The following is a 17,356-nucleotide window of genomic DNA, read 5'->3' as shown; positions in this document are numbered from 1 at the left end:
GAGACGCAGGGTTGAGGAGTAACTACATGGGGAGTAACTAAACCTTAACCCTTCAGAGTTAATGCCTGTGGTGTAAAGTTACATTTTCCCTGACACTTAAAAGTGGCAAGTTTCGCTTTGCTTCTTGAAAATCCTATATCTTGAAAAGGTATCACGTTGAATACTGACTTGTAGTTCACCCATCTATCCATGTCTGAGGACGTCGGGAGATAACGTGGAAACCAGCAACTAGGGGCAACAGTGAGTGCTGTTACCATCAAGTAGGCGTTGGTTTTGGTTTTGCTAGGGTGTTGTGAATGGGGATGGTGGATGGGCGTCTGTCTCTGGTTCCAAAGGTTGCATGTTCGAATACATCGATAGAAAGTTGTTTTTGATATTTTTGTTTTAAGTCTATTCCAAACCTTAACCATTACCTTAACCATTCAGCGTTAATGCGTAACTTTAAGAATTCTGAGTTAATGCCTAAACTTAGATTACTTTACGGAGTTTGGGTAATCCAAAAGTTACTTTACTGATTTATAATTTTGGTTAGGTAACTAGTAACTGTAAATGATTACATTGATAAAATAACCTACCCAACCCTGTAGACGAACCACTTTATTTTTTTTATTTTAAAGTTTTACCCTCTTCTCCCGAATTTCGTGGTATCCAATTGTTAGTAATTACTATCTTGTCTCATCGCTACAACTCCCGTACGGGCTCGGGAGAGACGAAGGCCGAAAGCCATGCGTCCTCCGAAACCCAACCAAGCCGCACTGCTTCTGCCTCCAACCCGGAAGCCAGCCGCACCAATGTGCCGGAGGAAACACGTGCACCTGGCTACCTTGGTTAGCGAGCACTGCGCCCGGGCCCGCCACAGGGGTCGCTGGTGCGCGATGAGACAAGGATATCCCTACCGGCCGAACCCTCCCGAACCCGGACGACGCTAGGCAAATTGTGCGTCGCCCCACGGACCTCCCGGTCGCGGCTGGCTGCGCCAGAGCCTGGGCGCGAACCCAGAGTCTCTGCTGGCAATGCAGTGCCCTAGACTACTGCGCCACCCTGGAGGCCCTTAGACGACCCACGTTTGTTTAAAGTTAGTCACAGTTATGGACACTGTTGCAAAGACATGTTATCTGTGTGACCTATAAGATATCGCAGGAGAGAGGCCTTATTTTTTTAGGTCTGAGTTCTGGTGACAGAAGTAGACCTTGATGACTCAGCAGTGGCCATCTTGATTTCCTACTCGCCCACTGGTGCTAAACACTATTGATCTCCAGTGGCTGGATGGCGGATGGCACTATGATAAACTGCATGTAGTTTGCTGAGTAGAGTATTGGAAGCTATTTTGTAGATGACATCGCCGAAGTCGAGGATCGGTAGGATAGTCGGTTTTACGAGGGTAAGTTTGGCTGCGTGAGTGAAGGAGGCTTTGTTGCGAAATAGAAAGCCGATTCTTGATTTGATTTTGGATTGGAGATGTTTAATATGAGTCTGGAAGGAGAGTTTACAGTCTAGCCAGACACCTAGGTATTTATAGATGTCCACATATTCTAGGTCGGAACCGTCCTGGATGGTGATGCTAGTCGGGCGGGCGGGTGCAGGCAGCGAACGGTTGAAAAGCATGCATTTGGTTTTACTAGCGTTCAAGAGCAGTTGGAGGCCACGGAAGGAGTGTTGTATGGCATTGAAGCTCGTTTGGAGGTTAGATAGCACAGTGTCCAAGGAAGGGCCAGAAGTATACAGAATGGTGTCGTCTGCGTAGAGGTGGATCAGGGAATCGCCCGCAGCAAGAGCAACATCATTGATATATACAGAGAAAGGAGTCGGCCCGAGAATTGAACCCTGTGGTACCCCCATAGAGACTTCCAGAGGACCGGACAACATGCCCTCCGATTTGACACACTGAACTCTGTCTGCGAAGTAGTTGGTGAACCAGGCAAGGCAGTCATTAGAGAAACCGAGGCTACTGAGTCTGCCGATAAGAATATGGTGATTGACAGAGTCGAAAGCCTTGGCCAGGTCGATGAAGACGGCTGCACAGTATTGTCTTTTATCGATGGCGGTTATGATATCATTTAGTACCTTGAGCGTGGCTGAGGTGCACCCGTGACCGGCTCGGAAACCGGATTGCACAGCGGAGAAGGTACGGTGGGATTCGAGATGGTCTGTGATCTATTTATTAACTTGGCTTTCGAAGACCTTAGATAGGCAGGGCAGGATGGATATAGGTCTGTAACAGTTTGGGTCCAGGGTGTCTCCCCCTTTGAAGAGGGGGATGACCGCGGCAGCTTTCCAGTCCTTGGGGATCTCAGACGATATGAAAGAGAGGTTGAAAAGGCTGGTAATAGGGGTTGCGACAATGGCGGCGGATAGTTTCAGAAATAGAGGGTCTAGATTGTCAAGCCCAGCTGATTTGTATGGGTCCAGGTTTTGCAGCTCTTTCAGAACATCTGCTATCTGGATTTGGGTAAAGGAGAAGCTGGGGACGCTTGGGCTAGTAGCTGCGGGGGGGGCGGAGCTGTTGGCCGAGGTTGGAGTAGCCAGGTGGAAGGCATGGCCAGCCGTTGAGAAATGCTTGTTGAAGTTTTCAATTATCATGGATTTATCGGTGGTGACCGTGTTACCTAGCCTCAGTGCAGTGGGCAGCTGGGAGGAGGTGCTCTTGTTCTCCATGGACTTTACAGTGTCCCAGAACTTTTTGGAGTTAGAGCTACAGGATGCAAATTTCTGCTTGAAAAAGCTAGCCTTTGCTTTCCTGACTGACTGCGTGTATTGGTTCCTGACTTCCCTGAACAGTTGCATATCGCAGGGACTATTCGATGCTATTGCAGTCCGCCACAGGATGTTTTTGTGCTGGTCGAGGGCAGTCAGGTCTGGAGTGAACCAAGGGCTATATCTGTTCTTAGTTCTGCATTTTTTGAACAGTGCATGCTTATCTAAGATGGTGAGGAAGTTACTTTTAAAGAATGACCAGGCATCCTCAACTGACGGGATGAGGTCAATATCCTTCCAGGATACCCGGGCCAGGTCAATTAGAAAGGCCTGCTCGCAGAAGTGTTTTAGGGAGCGTTTGACAGTGATGAGGGGTGGTCGTTTGACCGCGGACCCGTAGCGGATACAGGCAATGAGGCAGTGATCGCTGAGATCCTGATTTGAAGACAGCAGAGGTGTATTTGGAGGGCAAGTTGGTCAGGATAATGTCTATTAGGGTGCCCATGTTTACGGATTTAGGGTTGTACCTGGTGGGTTCCTTGATGATTTGTGTGAGATTGAGGGCATCTAGCTTAGATTGTAGGACTGCCGGGGTGTTAAGCATATCCCAGTTTAGGTCACCTAACAGAACAAACTCTGAAGCTAGATGGGGGGCGATCAATTCACAAATGGTGTCCAGGGCACAGCTAGGAGCTGAGGGGGGTCGGTAGCAGGCGGCAACAGTGAGAGACTTATTTCTGGAGAGATTCATTTTTTAAATTAGAAGTTCGAACTGTTTGGGTATGGACCTGGAAAGTATGACATTACTTTGCAGGCTATCTCTGCAGTAGATTGCAACTCCTCCCCCTTTGGCAGTTCTATCTTGACGGAAATGTTATAGTTGGGTATGGAAATGTCATAATTTTTGGTGGCCTTCCTAAGCCAGGATTCAGACACGGCAAGGACATCAGGGTTGGCAGAGTGTGCTAAAGCGGTGAGCAAAACAAACTTAGGGAGGAGGCTTCTGATGTTGACATGCATGAAACCAATGCTTTTTCTACCACAGAAGTCAACAAATGAGGGTGCCTGGGGACATGCAGGGCCTGGGTTTACATCCACATCACCCGAGGAACAGAGGAGGAGTAGGATGAGGGTGCGGCTAAAGGCTATCAAAACTGGTCGCCTAGAGCGTTGGGGACAAAGAATAAAAGGAGCAGATTTCAGGGCGTGGTAGAATAGATTCAGGGCATAATGTGCAGACAGGGGTATGGTGGGGTGCGGGTACAGCGGAGGTAAGCCCAGGCACCGGGTGATGATAAGAGAGATTGTATCTCTGGACATGCTGGTTATAATCGGTGAGGTCACCGCATGTGTGAGAGGTGGGACAAAGGTGGTGTCAGAGGTATGAAGAGTGGAACTAGGGGCTCCATTGTAAACTAAAACAATGATAACTAACCTGAACAACAGTATACAAGGCATATTGACATTTGAGAGAGACGTACAGCGAGGCATAAAGTAATCGCAGGTATTGATTGGGAGAGCTAGCTAAGACAACAGGTGAGACAGCAACAGCTAATCAGCTAACACAACAACAGCAGGTAAAATGGCGATGATTAGGCAGAAAGGGTCGGATTAACTACACCCAGAGCCTGAGTTCGCGGCTGGGGCCGACAGATAAAAATAAACAGAATGGAGTACCGCGAATTAATGGACAGTCCAGCAGGCATCAGCTATGTAGCCGAGTGATCATAGTGTCCAGGGGGCAGCAGTAGATGGAACTGCTGCCCGCGCTAGCACGCGGGCGACACAGCATTTAAAGTTAGTAGCCCGGGGCTAGTATGAGCGTCTGCTCCGACGGAGGCCGATTGAAGGCACAGCGGATGGAGTATTCGTCGGCAGATCAGTCGTGGTGGTGCGGCGGGGCGTCGTGTCGACAGAGGATCCAAGCCAGATGGCGAAAGAGGTATTGTAGAATTTAGTTTGCTAGCCGGGAGATGCGCATGGCTCACGGCTAACTGGTGTTAGCTTCGTGGCAGGGGCATTAGCCACTAGCTAGCTGTGAAGATCAGAAGTGGTGGTCCAGGGATTACAGCAGGAATCCGGCATTGTAGTCGAGAGATAGTCCAATACTGGTAGATTGGCGAGTATTATCCAGGCTAAAAACAGCGCTGGTGTCTGTGCAGAAGGTAAAAGGGGGAATACAGAAGATAGCCCTATTTGGTAAAAGACCAAGTCCATATTATGGCCAGAACAGCTCAAATAAGCAAAGAGAAATTACAGTCCATCCTTTAAGACATGGTCAGTCAATCCGGAAAAAGTCAAGAACTTTTCAAGTTTCTTAAAGTGCAGTCGTAAAAGCCATCAAGTGCTATGATGAAACTGTCTATGATGACCGCCACAGGAAAGGAAGAACCAGAGTTACCTCTGTTGCAGAGGCTAAGTTCATTAGAGTTAACTGCACCTCAGATTGCAGCCCAAATAAATATTTCACAGAGTTCAAGTAACAGACACATTTCAACATCAACTGTTAAGAGGAGACTGCGTGAATCAAGCCTTCATGGTCGAATTGCTGCAAAGAAACCACCACTAAAGGACACCAATAATAAGAAGAGACTTGCTTGGGCCAAGAAACACGAGTAATGGACCTCAGACCGGTGGAAATTGGTCCTTTTGGTCTTTTGAGTCCAAATTTGAGATTTTTGGTTCCAACCGCCGTGTCTTTGTGAGACACAGAGTAGGTGAACGGATGATCTCCACTTGTGTGGTTCCTACCATGAAGCACGGAGGAGGTGTGATGGTGTAGGGCTGCTTTTCTGGTGACACGCTGTGATTTATTTTGAATTCAAGGCACACTTAACTAGCCTGGATTCCACAGCATTCTGCAGTGATACGCCAGCCCATCTTGTTTGGGCTTAGTGGGACTATCATTTGTTTTTCAACAGGACAATGACCCAAAACATACCTCCAGGCTGTGTAAGGGCTATTTGACCAAGAAGTAGAGTGATTGAGTGCTACATCAGATGGCCTGGCCTCCACAATCACCCGACCTCAACCCAATCGAGATGGTTTGGTGTGAGTTGGATCGCAGAGTGAAGGAAAAGCAGTCAACAAGTGCTCAGCATATGTGGGAACCTTCAGGACTGTTGGAAAAGCATTCCAGGTGAACCTGGTTGAGAGAATGCAAAGCTGTCATCAAGGCAAAGGGTGGCTGTTTTTGGGGGTTACTACATGATTCCATATGTGTTATTTCATAGTTTTGATGTCTTCACTATTATTTGACAATGTTGAAATTAGTACAAATAAAGAAAACCCTTGAATGAGTAGGTGTTTCCTAACTTTTGACTGGTACTGTATGTGTGAGCGTGTACAGTTGAAGTTGGAAGTTTACATACACTTAGGTTGGGGTCAATAAAACTCTTTTTCAACCACTCGATACATTTCTTGTTAACAAACTATAGTTTTGGCAAGTCGGTTAGGACATCTACTTTGTGCATGACACAAGTAATTTTTCCAACAATTGTTTACAGATAGATTATTTCACTTATAATTCACTGTATCACAATTCCAGTGGGTCAGAAGTTTACATACACGACGTTGACTGTGCCTTTAAACAGCTTGGAAAATTCCCGAAAATTATGTCATGGCTTTAGAAGCTTCTGATGGGCAAATTGACATCATTAGAGTCAATTGGAGGTGTACCTGTGGATGTATTTCAAGGCCTACCTTCAAACTCAGTGCCTCTTTGCTTGATCATGGAAAAATCAAAAGAAATCAGCCAAGACCTCCACAAGTCTGGTTCATCCTTGGGAGCAATTTCCAAATGCCTGAAGGTACCACGTTCATCTGTACAAACAATAGTACGCAAGTATAAACACCACGGGACCGCGCAGCCGTCATACCGCTCAGGAAGGAGACGCGTTCTGTCTCCTAGAGATGAATGTACTTTGGTGCGAAAAGTGCAAATCAGTCCCAGAATAACAGTTACGGACCTTGTGAAGATGCTGGAGGAAACAACAGGTGCAAAAGTATTTAAATCCACAGTAAAACGAGTCCTATATCGACATAACCTGAAAGGCCGCTCAGCAAGGAAGAAGCCACTGCTTCAAAACCACCATAAGAAAGCCAGACTACGGTTTGCAACTGCACATAGGGACAAAGATCATACTTTTTGGAGAAATGTCCTCTGGTCTGATGAAACAAAATAGAACTGTTTGGCCATAATGACCATCATTATGTTTGGAGGAAAAAGAGGGAGGGTTGCAAGCCGAGGAACACCATCCCAACCGTGAAGCATGGGGGTGGCAGCATCATGTGGTGGGGGTGTTTTGCTGCAGGAGGGACTAGTGAACTTCACAAAATAGATGGCATCATGAGGGAGGAAAATTATGTGGATATATTGAAGCAGCATCTTAAGACAACAGTCAGGAAGTTAAAGCTTGGTCGCAAATGGGTCTTCCAAATGGACAATGACCCCAAGCATACTTCTAAAGTTGTGGCAAAATGGCTTAAGGACAACAAAGTCAAGGTATTGGAGTGGCCATCACAAAGCCCTGACCTCAATCCTATAGAACATTTGTGGGCAGAACTGAAAAAGCGTGTGAGAGCAAGGAGGCCTACAAACCTGACTCGGTTCCATCAGCTCTGTCAGGAGGAATGGTCCAAAATTCACCAAACTTATTGTGGGAAGCTTGTGGAATTGTACCTGAAACGTTTGACCCAAGGTAAACAATTTAAAGGCAATGCTACCAAATGCTAATTGAGTGCATGTACACTTCTGACCCACTGGGAATGTGATGAAAGAAATACAAGCTCAAATAAATCATTTTCTCTACTATTGTTCTGACATTTCACATTCTTAATATAAAGTGGTGATCCTACCTGACCTAAGACAGGGAATTTTTACTAGGATTTAATGTCAGGAATTGTGAAAAACTGAGTTTAAATGTATTTGGCTAAGGTGTATGTAAACTTCAGACTTCAACTGTATATGCCTGTTTGCGAGTGTATGTACTGCTCTGATTGGATTGTGTGGACATACTGTATGTCACCATGCATTTGTGCAGGATTGTGCGTTGTGTGCACCATGTGTAGAGCTCTCAATATGATTTGTGTGTGTGTGTCGCCTCACAGGAAGAAGACAGAGCGCAGTTTAAAGTTCTTCACTGATCTCATGGCCAAAGAGCACATGCCCACCATGGTCAACCCCAAACCCTGTGGCCACCTCTGCTGCTGTGTCATCAAAGGATGTGAGCAGGTTAGACACCCAGAAAACCATCACATTTATTAGGCTGTACCTTTAGGCATTTGCAAATTAGACTACTGTACAATGTTATGTAAAGTGTAATCTGTCATTGTATTTCAGGAAGAGGCGGTGAGCTTCTATACTAAGCGGGAGGCCAAATTGAAGGAGGAGTACAGAAAGGAGAAAGAGAAGGTCAACACTAAACCTCTTGGCATGGCGTTTGTCACTTTCCAGAATGAGGCCATGACTGCAATGTGAGTCGATCTCGACATAAGTTGATGTTTTTGTGGTGTATGTGTTTGTTTGTGCATGCATGCATGCATGCTCTGCTATATCTGAGCAGGATGGTCTTTCAAAATGCCTCAGTAGATCAGTGCCATCACCAAATGCCATATGTAATAAAAGCTTGTTTAGCCTACTCAATTTCCCTGCCATTTACCACTTTTCATAGAATCCTAAAGGACTTCAATGCCTGCCAATGCCATGGCTGCACATGTCGCCAAGAGCCCAAGTCATCCCAGTTCAGTGAAAGTCTCCACATCTACAACTGGAGTGTGAGCTATGCTCCTGACCCTCAAAACGTGCGCTGGTAAGAGACGGGGTCCTGCGCAGGGTGGGCCAGCCATAGAAATAGAATTTAGAGTACTACTAATTATATTTCTATGTGGCTAGCACCAACTATGATGTTGAGGTAGAACAAAGGGGGCAGCAAGAGAGGCTAAAATGGACTATCGTCAAATCAAATTTTATTGGTCATATACACATGGTTAGCAGATGTTATTGCGAATGTAGCGAAATGCTTGTGCTTCTAGTTCCGACAAGTGCAGCAATATCTAACATGTAATCTAACAATTCCTCAACAACTACCTAATACACACAAATCTAAATAAAGGAATGGAATAAGAATATATGAATATAAACATTATTAAAGTGGCATTATTAATGTGACTAGTGATACATTCTCTCTGTGTTAGTGATGGCTGTTTAACAGTCTGATAGGCCTTGAGATAGAAGCTGTTTTTCACTCTCTCGGTCCCAGCTTTGATGCACCTGTACTGAACTTGCATTCTGGATGGTAGCGGGGTGAACAGGCAGTGGTTCGGGTGGTTGTGGTCCTTGATGATCTTTTTGGCCTTTCTGCATGAGCGACTGCACTCCACACCTTTGCACCCAATGACAAAATGTGGCTATGGATGGAGGGGATGGGGTAATGACGGGTATTTGTCATTAGTGATCCTCAGGCCCCCATGACCTCCAGTCAGCTCTTCCTAAACCCCTGACTTTGGAGCTTTGCGGCTTACTGAATGCTTGCCAATAACTTAACCCACTCAGTCTCTCTGCCCATGCTTAGCTGGCTCCCCATCAAATCAAAATAAACGTTATTTGTCACATGCGCCGAATACAACAGGTGTAGAATTTACCGCTAAATGCTTACTTACTAGCCCTTTTCCAACATTGCGGAGTTAAAAAGTAAGACAATGGTAACACAATTAAAAAACAAGTACAAGGTTATATAAAATAAGTACTGTTACGGAGTCAATGTTCAGGGGTACGAGGTAATTGAGGTAATATGTACATGTAGGTAGGCGTAAAAGTGACTAGGCAATCAGGATAGGTAATAAACAGCGTAACAGTAGCATATATGTGAAAGTGTGTCTGTGAGTGTGTGTGGCATCAATATGCATGTGTGTGTATTGGAATGTTAGTGTAGTATGTGTCCATGAGTCCAGTAAGTGTGCATAGACCGTATGTTGGTATTTTATTAGGATCCCCATTAGCTGTTGCGAAGGCAGCAGCTACTCTTCCTGGGGTCCACAGCCAGTGTAAGAGAGTCAGTGCGAAGAAAAAAAGGGGGTCTATGAAAATACTCTGGGTAGCCATTTCATTAACTGTTCTGCAGTCTTATGGCTTGGGGGTAGAAGCTGTTCAGGAGCCTTTCGGTCCCAGACTTGGCGCTCCGGTATCGCTTGCCGTGCGGTAGCAGAGAGAACAGTCTATGACTTGGGTGGCTGGAGTCTGACAATTTTTAGGCCGTTCCTCTGACACCGCCTAGTATAGAGGTCCTGGATGACAGGGAGCCTATCAAGATGCTCTCAATGGTGCAGCTGTAGAAATTTTTGAGGATCCGAGGGCCCTTGACAGATCTTTTCAGCCTCCTGAGAGGGAAGAGGCATTGCCGTGCTCTCTTCACGACTGTGTTGGTGTGTTTGGACCATGATAGGTCCTTAGTGATGTGAACACCGAGGAACCCAAAACCCACTCAACTACAGCCCCGTCGAAGTGAATGCAGGAGTGCTTGGCCCTCTGTTTCCTGTAGTCCACGATCAGCTACTTTGTCTCGCTGACGTTGGGGGAGGTCGTGGTCCTAGCACCACACTGCCAGGTCTCTGACCACCTCCCTGTAAACTGTCTCATCGTCGTCAGTGATCAGGCCTACCACCGCCGTGTCATCGGCAAACTTAATGATGGTGTTGGAGTCGTGCATGGCCACGCAGTCGTGGGTGAACAGGGATTACAGGAGGAGACTAAGTATGCACCCCTGAGAGGCCCCCGTGTTGAGGGTCAGTGTGGCGGATGTGTTGTTGCCTACCCTCACCACATGGGGTGGCCCGTCAGGAAGTCCAGGATCCAGTTGCAGTGGGTGGTGTTCAGTCACATGTTCCTTAGCTTAGTGACAAGCTTGGAGGGCACTATGGTGTTGAATGCTGAGCTGTAGTCAATGAACAGCAATTTTCACGTAGGTGTTCCTTTTCTCCACGTGGGAAAGGGCAGTGTGGAGTGCAATAGAGATTGCGTAATCTGTGAATCTGTTGGGGCGAATTGGCGTGGGTCCAGGGTGTCTGGGACGATGTGAGCCATGACCAGCCTTTCAAAGTGTTTCATGGCTACAGATGTGAGGGCTACACATAGTCATTTAGACGGGTTACATTGGCGTTCTTGGGCACAGGGATTATGGTGGTCTGCTTGAAACATGTTGGTATTACAGACTGGGTCAGAGAGAGGTTGAAAATGTCAGGGAAGACACTTGCCAGCTGGTCAGCGCATGCTCTGAGTACGTGTCCTGGTAATCCGCCTGGCCCTGTGGCCTTGTATGTTAACCTGTTTCAAGGTCTTACTCACGTCACTGGGCAAAAAGGATCAACATCAGGGGATATCTTTATCTATATATTTCGGGGTATCTGACATTTTATTAGATATAAGGAGTAGACATGCTCCAGATACGCATGTCCTTCCTTTCATATACGGAGCTAGGATATCCTCCGTAATGGGAAGGTTTCTACAATCATCCAATCCCAACGTTCAAGACATACACCTGATGCTCGTGCACCCGCTTACATATTTGTAGAATATTCTATTAAAATTAAAATAAAAATTACATTCATTTTTATTCAAGAGCACATAAAGAACATGTATCATACGTACACAACTTATCTTTGCTGTCTTTACTAAGGAGCGTAATTACATTCCCATCTAAAGGGTACATTTTGGCTGTATAGAGCAAATATTTTAAGTCTGAATGAGTATACAAGTTGGATTAAGCCACACAAAAACAGAAACAAACAAAAAGCCCAGAAATTACAGAATAAGACCCGTACGATATGTCAGGAACTTAGCTAACGTTCCTGATTCTAGTTACTAAGATAACAAAAACATCCTAAATTAGATACGTACTTTAGCTTTAACTTCTTTGAGGTATTTTTTTGAACAGCTTCTCACTTCTTTGTCTATCCAGTTGTCAGTTGGAACACACAGTTTACACACTTATTTGTGGTGCCCAAATTCCAAAATGACAGTTGGAACTTGTTGCTAGGCTACCAGTTACAGTGCTTTTAGCCTGCAGTTTATTCGCGCCATTATCCAGAGGCAATATCAAAATTATAGCTAGTTTCTGAAAGAATGACATGGTGTAATATTTGAGCAAGTCCTCAAATAAGCATCAGAAATGTTCCTTATTTAGCATAGTAAAATGCATATCAAGATCCTGATATGGACCTCAGTCAAGAGCATATGCATTGTATGTACTGAGAAAATATGCCTTGCAGGCCTACTGTCAATATTTGTCATCATATAGAGAAAATAAGATATCCACAGGCCTATCTCAGGATATCTAATGAGTCAATATCCTGCCATACCATTTATGATATCTGGTGGGTATCTAAACATTATTTGTGCGTGAAAGAAATATGGATTTCATATTCGTCAAATTATTGAGCATGTGCTTAAAGCTCAAATGCATCAGAAATCATGCTTTAGCAAATCAAGATCCAGATATGGACCTCAGCCAAAATAAGCATATCTGGAATCAATATATCTTCATATTTTGAGTGTGCTGAGAAAACAGATATGCAATGTATACAGTCAGTATTTGTCAAAACGAAGAGAGAAAATAGGATGTCACATATCTCAGGATACTCAGGATATAGTGCTTCTACACCTGCATTGCTTGCCGTTTGGGGTTTTAGGCTGGGTTTCTGTACAGCACTTCGAGATATTAGCTGATGTACGAAGGGCTATATAAACTTGATTTGATTGAATGAGTCCTTATCCGGCCATAGGAAATGTCCATGTGTGATAAGCGGCGTAATCCCAATATCATATGTCTAAAAGCCACATCTGGATTCAGACTTTTTATGGTACATATCCACAAAACTAAAAATGTACATTGGAAATGGTCTTTATTCTCTAGAATATAAATAATGTGTCATGTAAAGAGATCCCCTGATATGGACAGTAAAACGTCCAGTGCATTGGCTACGGAGAGTGTGATCACACAGTCATCGAGAACAGCTGGTTCTCTCATGCATCGTTCAGTGTTGCTTGACTCGAAGTAAGAATAGAAGGCATTTCGCTAGACTGGTAGGCTCGAATCACTAGGCAGCTCGTGGCTTGGTTTCCCTTTTTGTAATCCTTGATAGAATGCAAGCCCTACCACATCCGACGAGCATCGGAGCCGGTGTAGTAGGATTCGATCTTAGTCCTGTATTGACACTTTGCCTGTTTGATCTTTGGAAGGCGTCCCGGGATTTCTTATAAACGTGCAGATTAGTGTCCCGCTCCTAGAAAGCGGCGACTGTAGCATTTAGCTCAGTGTGGATGTTGGCTGTAATCCATGGCTTCTGATTGGGATATGTACGCATGGTAACTCTGAGGACCATAGGAGGCTGGTGGGAGGAGCTAAAGGAGGACCGGCTCCTTGTAATGGCTGGAATGGAATAAATGGAATGGTATCAAACATAAGGAAGCATATGTTTGACTCCGTTCCAATTGATTAATTCCAGCCATTACAATGAGCCTGTCCTCCTATTGCTCCTCCCACCAGCCTCCACTGGTGAGGATGTCGTTGTAGATTCACTTATTAATGAAGGCGATGACTGTGGTAAACTCTTCAATGCCATCGGATGAATCCCGAGTCCTGTAGCTCAGCATCCGCTTCATCAGACCACTTCTGTATTGAGTGCTTCACTGGAACTTCCTGATTTTAAAGTCTTGCTTGTAACCAGGAATCAGGAGGATAGAGATGTGCCAAGTGGATGGTGAGGGAGAGCTTTGTATGTGTCTCTGTGTGTGGCGTAAAGGTGATCTTTTTTTTCGCCTCTAGTTGCACCGGTGACATGCTGGTAAAAATTAGTTAAGACTGATTTCAGTTTTCCTGCATTAAAATCACCGGCCACTAGGAGCGCCACCTCTGGATGAGCATTATCTTGTTTGCTTATGGCCCTATACAGCTCGTTGAGTGTGGTTTTAGTGCCAGCCAGCATCAGTTTGTGGTGATATTTAGAATCTGTCTATTTACATAGATCATAAAAGGTGTTCCCAAGCTTTTTATAGTCCCGTACCCCTTCAAACATTCAACCTCCAGCTGCGTACCCCCTCTAGCACCAGGGTCAGCACACTCTCAAATTTAGTTTTTTGCCATGATTGTAAGCCTGCCACGCACACACACTATACAATACATTTATTAAACATAAGAATGAATGTGAGTTTTTGTCACAGCCCGGCTTGTGGGAAGTGACAAAGTGCTTTTATAGGACCAGGGCCCAAATAATAATCAATCATTTTTCTCTTTATTTAACCATCCTTACATATAAACCTTAATGGTTCATCAAATTGTGAATAACTCGCCACAGGTTAATAAAAAGGGTGTGCTTGAAAGGATACACATAACTCTGCAATGTTGTATTGGAGAGAGTCTCAGTCTTAAATCATTTTCAACACAGTCTGTGCCTGTATTTAGTTTTCATGCCAGTGAGGGCCGAGAATCCACTCTCACATAGGTACGTGGTTGCAAAGGCCATCTCTGTCTTAACAGTACGCTTTGCCAAGGCAGAATACTCTGAGCGCAGCCCTATCCAGAAATCTGGCAGTGGCTTCTGATTAAATTCAATTTTCACAGAACCGCTTGTTGCAATTTCGATGAGGCTCTTGTTCAGACATCGGTAAGTGGACTGGAGGCAGGGCAGGGCAGGGCAGGGATAACGAATCCAGTTGGTTGTGTCATCCGTTTCGGGAAAACACCTGCGTAATAGGGCATCCAACTCACTCAGGTGCTTCACTATATCACATTTGACATTGTCCGTAAGCTTGAGTTTATTTGCACACAAGAAAATCATACAATGATGGAAAGACCTGTGTCTTGTCCTTGTTAATGCAGACAGAGAAGAGCTCCAACTTCTTAAGCATAGCCTCAATTTTGTCCCGCACATTGAATATAGTTGCGGAGAGTCCCTGTAATCCTACATTCAGATCATTTAGGCGAGAAAAAACATCACCCAGATAGGCCAGTCATGTGAGAATCTCGTCATCATGCAAGCTGTCAGACAAGTGAAAATTATGGTCAGTAAAATAAACTTTAAGCTCGTTTCTCAAAAAAAAACAGCGAATGTTGTAAAAGCGTTACATTGTCGCTGCCCATATCATTGCATAGTGCAGAAAATACACAAGAGTTCAGGGGCCTTGCTTTAACAAAGTTAACCATTTTTCACTGTAGTGTCCAAAACGTCTTTCAAGCTGTCAGGCATTCCCTTAGCAGCAAGAGCCTCTCGGTGGATGCTGCAGTGTAGGTGGATTCTGCAGTGTACCCAAGTGGCGTCGGGAGCAACTCCTTGCATGCGCGTTACTACTTCCCTATGTCTCCCTGTCATGGCTTTTGCGCCATCAGTACAGATAACATGAGCAGCAGCTATGTTTGGCTACATACGGACCGTTAGTAGTATTCCCGCAAGAGAGTACGGGTTAATGTGATTGAATGTTCATTATTTGACATTGTGTTGTTATTTCGCTGAACACTAGATGGTTTATTTTTATTTTTGGCAGTGAAACGAGGTTACTCAGGCGAGGGGGGGGGAAAACTCACCCAAATGTATTTCCCCGTTGGAAAATACAAATGGACTGTTTGAAAATGTGAACGAAAAAAAAGTTTCAACAAATGCATAATTTAAAAAAATATATTTTTTATAATGTAAATCTTTTTTATTTGATGTTTTTATTTGACGTACCACAGTTTGGGAATACCTAGTCTACAGCTTATCATGGGGTATTCTCATTCAGGCGAGCAAAACCTCGACTTCCTTAATAATATAGATTGCGAATCAGCTTTTAACAGAGACGCACACCACCCTCCTTGAATTTACCCAACGCTGCAGTTATGTCCTGCCGTTTATATAGAAAAAAACAGCCACGACTCGGAGAAACATAGGATATTAGATTTCTTCAGATCATGTCGATATGATAGTCTCAAACGTAGCTCGTCCAGTTTTTTTCTCCAGTGATTGCACATTCGCCAATAGAACGGAGGGTAGAGGTGGTTTATCCACTCGTCGACATAGTCTCGTCAGGTATCCCACACGCCAGCCTCTATAACGCTGCCTCTTCCTTTTTTGAATGTCTGTGGTTTGGGCCTGTCCTTCGTCACTGACTCATTGAAGTAGAAATCCTCTTCCAAATCGAGGATCGTTGTTCTGATATCCAGAAGCTCTTTCGGTTATAGGAAACGATGGCGGTAACATCATGTACCAAAAAGTTAAGATCAGCAAAAAATTCTTAGAATAATAGCATAATTGGTCAGGGCCCATAAAACAGAATAGTAGTATGTGCGTTTGCACACGGGTGTGAATTTTTGTAGATAAATTTGATATCCGTAGATAGATCAACAAATCTTATGATTGTATTGACATCTTTAAAGTGATGAACACAAACTACTGTTCTATTTTTCTTATTTATATTGCCTTACCAGAAGGTATTGTATTAAGTCTGATATGAAGGTAACAATTTAATGTGGATATTGGGATGACTTGTTTAAATGTTGGATGATTTACAAATGATCTCTGTGTATATCAACTTCTCTCTGACAGGGAGCATTTATCGTTGGGGGGGGTTTCCTGGTGGATTCGCTGCTTCATCATCAACTGCATCCTTTTCCTCCTGCTCTTCTTTCTCACCACGCCCGCCATCATTATCTCCACGATGGACAAGTTTAACGTCACCAAGCCTGTGGAGTATCTCAATGTAAGGAAATCTTCGATATCCCCCAATGTATTTCACTACATATCAAAGGTTTTGTCGTGGCCTGGCTGGTCTAGCAGCCTCTGCTACACAGGTCCTCAGTAACGGCATGGGTTCGAATCCAGCCTTCTGCCCTTTGATACAACCTTTCTCTATCTTTTCCCACTGTCGTTCTCTCCCACTATATGTTCAATCTGAAAATACCTTTAAAATATGTATTTAAAAAAAGGCTTTGTCAACTGAAACATCTCAAATTGATTATACGTTGACATAATGAAAGAAAATGATGCACTGTGAAATTGCTAGTACGCCCTTGTACAGGGCTATTTATTCCAGCCCTAGAAATCCATATCACTGCTAGTTTTCATTTCTACTTGTTTGTTAATTGAATGTCATTGATTGACCAGAGTTAATCTGGGTTGTGTTTATTAGGGCAGTGGTTCTTAAACCCCCAGCTGTTCCATGTATTTTATATATTCCAGAGCTTGCAAACCTGATTCAACTTGTCAACAATCATCAAGCCTTTGACTAGGTCATTTAGGTGAGAGCTAGTTCAGGGTTACACAAAGATTTTGAAACGTCTGGAGATCCCCGAGGAGAGGTTTGAATAAACACTGTATTAGGGTAGACCACAAAATAACGTTTTAAATGTTTTGTAACGGAAAAGGGAAAATGACCATTGTTATTGGTGAATCCCATGTAGTCCCTTTCCATTTAATTTCATGCCTTTAATGAACACAACCCTGCTTTCCCAGGTCTGATTCAGCCCTTGATTAGAGGGTAAGAATCAAAACCAGCAAAGCTTCTGATGTAATTTAATAGTCATACCCTGCCCTGCATTAGTACTTTGGTCAGTGAGAATTCAGTCATTGTTCTTAGCATGGTGTTATAGATTGCAGTTGGACAGAATCTAATGCTTTTTGGTACAGAGCTGAATCT

The 17,356-nt window shown here is 44.3% G+C and overlaps 1 protein-coding gene across 6 annotated transcripts in view; it reads left to right on the top strand.

Moving 5' to 3' along the window:
• LOC139566703 (CSC1-like protein 2) overlaps positions 1-17,356 on the top strand; it is a 96,206-nt gene that overhangs the window by 54,159 nt on the left and 24,691 nt on the right. For all 6 annotated transcript variants that reach the window (XM_071387990.1, XM_071387958.1, XM_071387999.1 and 3 more), the window contains 4 exons: positions 7,804-7,927; positions 8,036-8,169; positions 8,367-8,504; positions 16,267-16,420. In XM_071387990.1, coding sequence (XP_071244091.1) covers positions 7,804-7,927; positions 8,036-8,169; positions 8,367-8,504; positions 16,267-16,420 — 550 coding nt within the window. The remainder of the gene's footprint in view (positions 1-7,803; positions 7,928-8,035; positions 8,170-8,366; positions 8,505-16,266; positions 16,421-17,356) is intronic.

Source organism: Salvelinus alpinus, chromosome 2 (assembly GCF_045679555.1).
Source record: "Salvelinus alpinus chromosome 2, SLU_Salpinus.1, whole genome shotgun sequence".
Lineage (NCBI taxonomy): Eukaryota > Metazoa > Chordata > Actinopteri > Salmoniformes > Salmonidae > Salvelinus > Salvelinus alpinus.
Note: the sequence above shows the minus strand (reverse complement) of the source record. Positions and strands in the feature narration are given on the sequence as shown.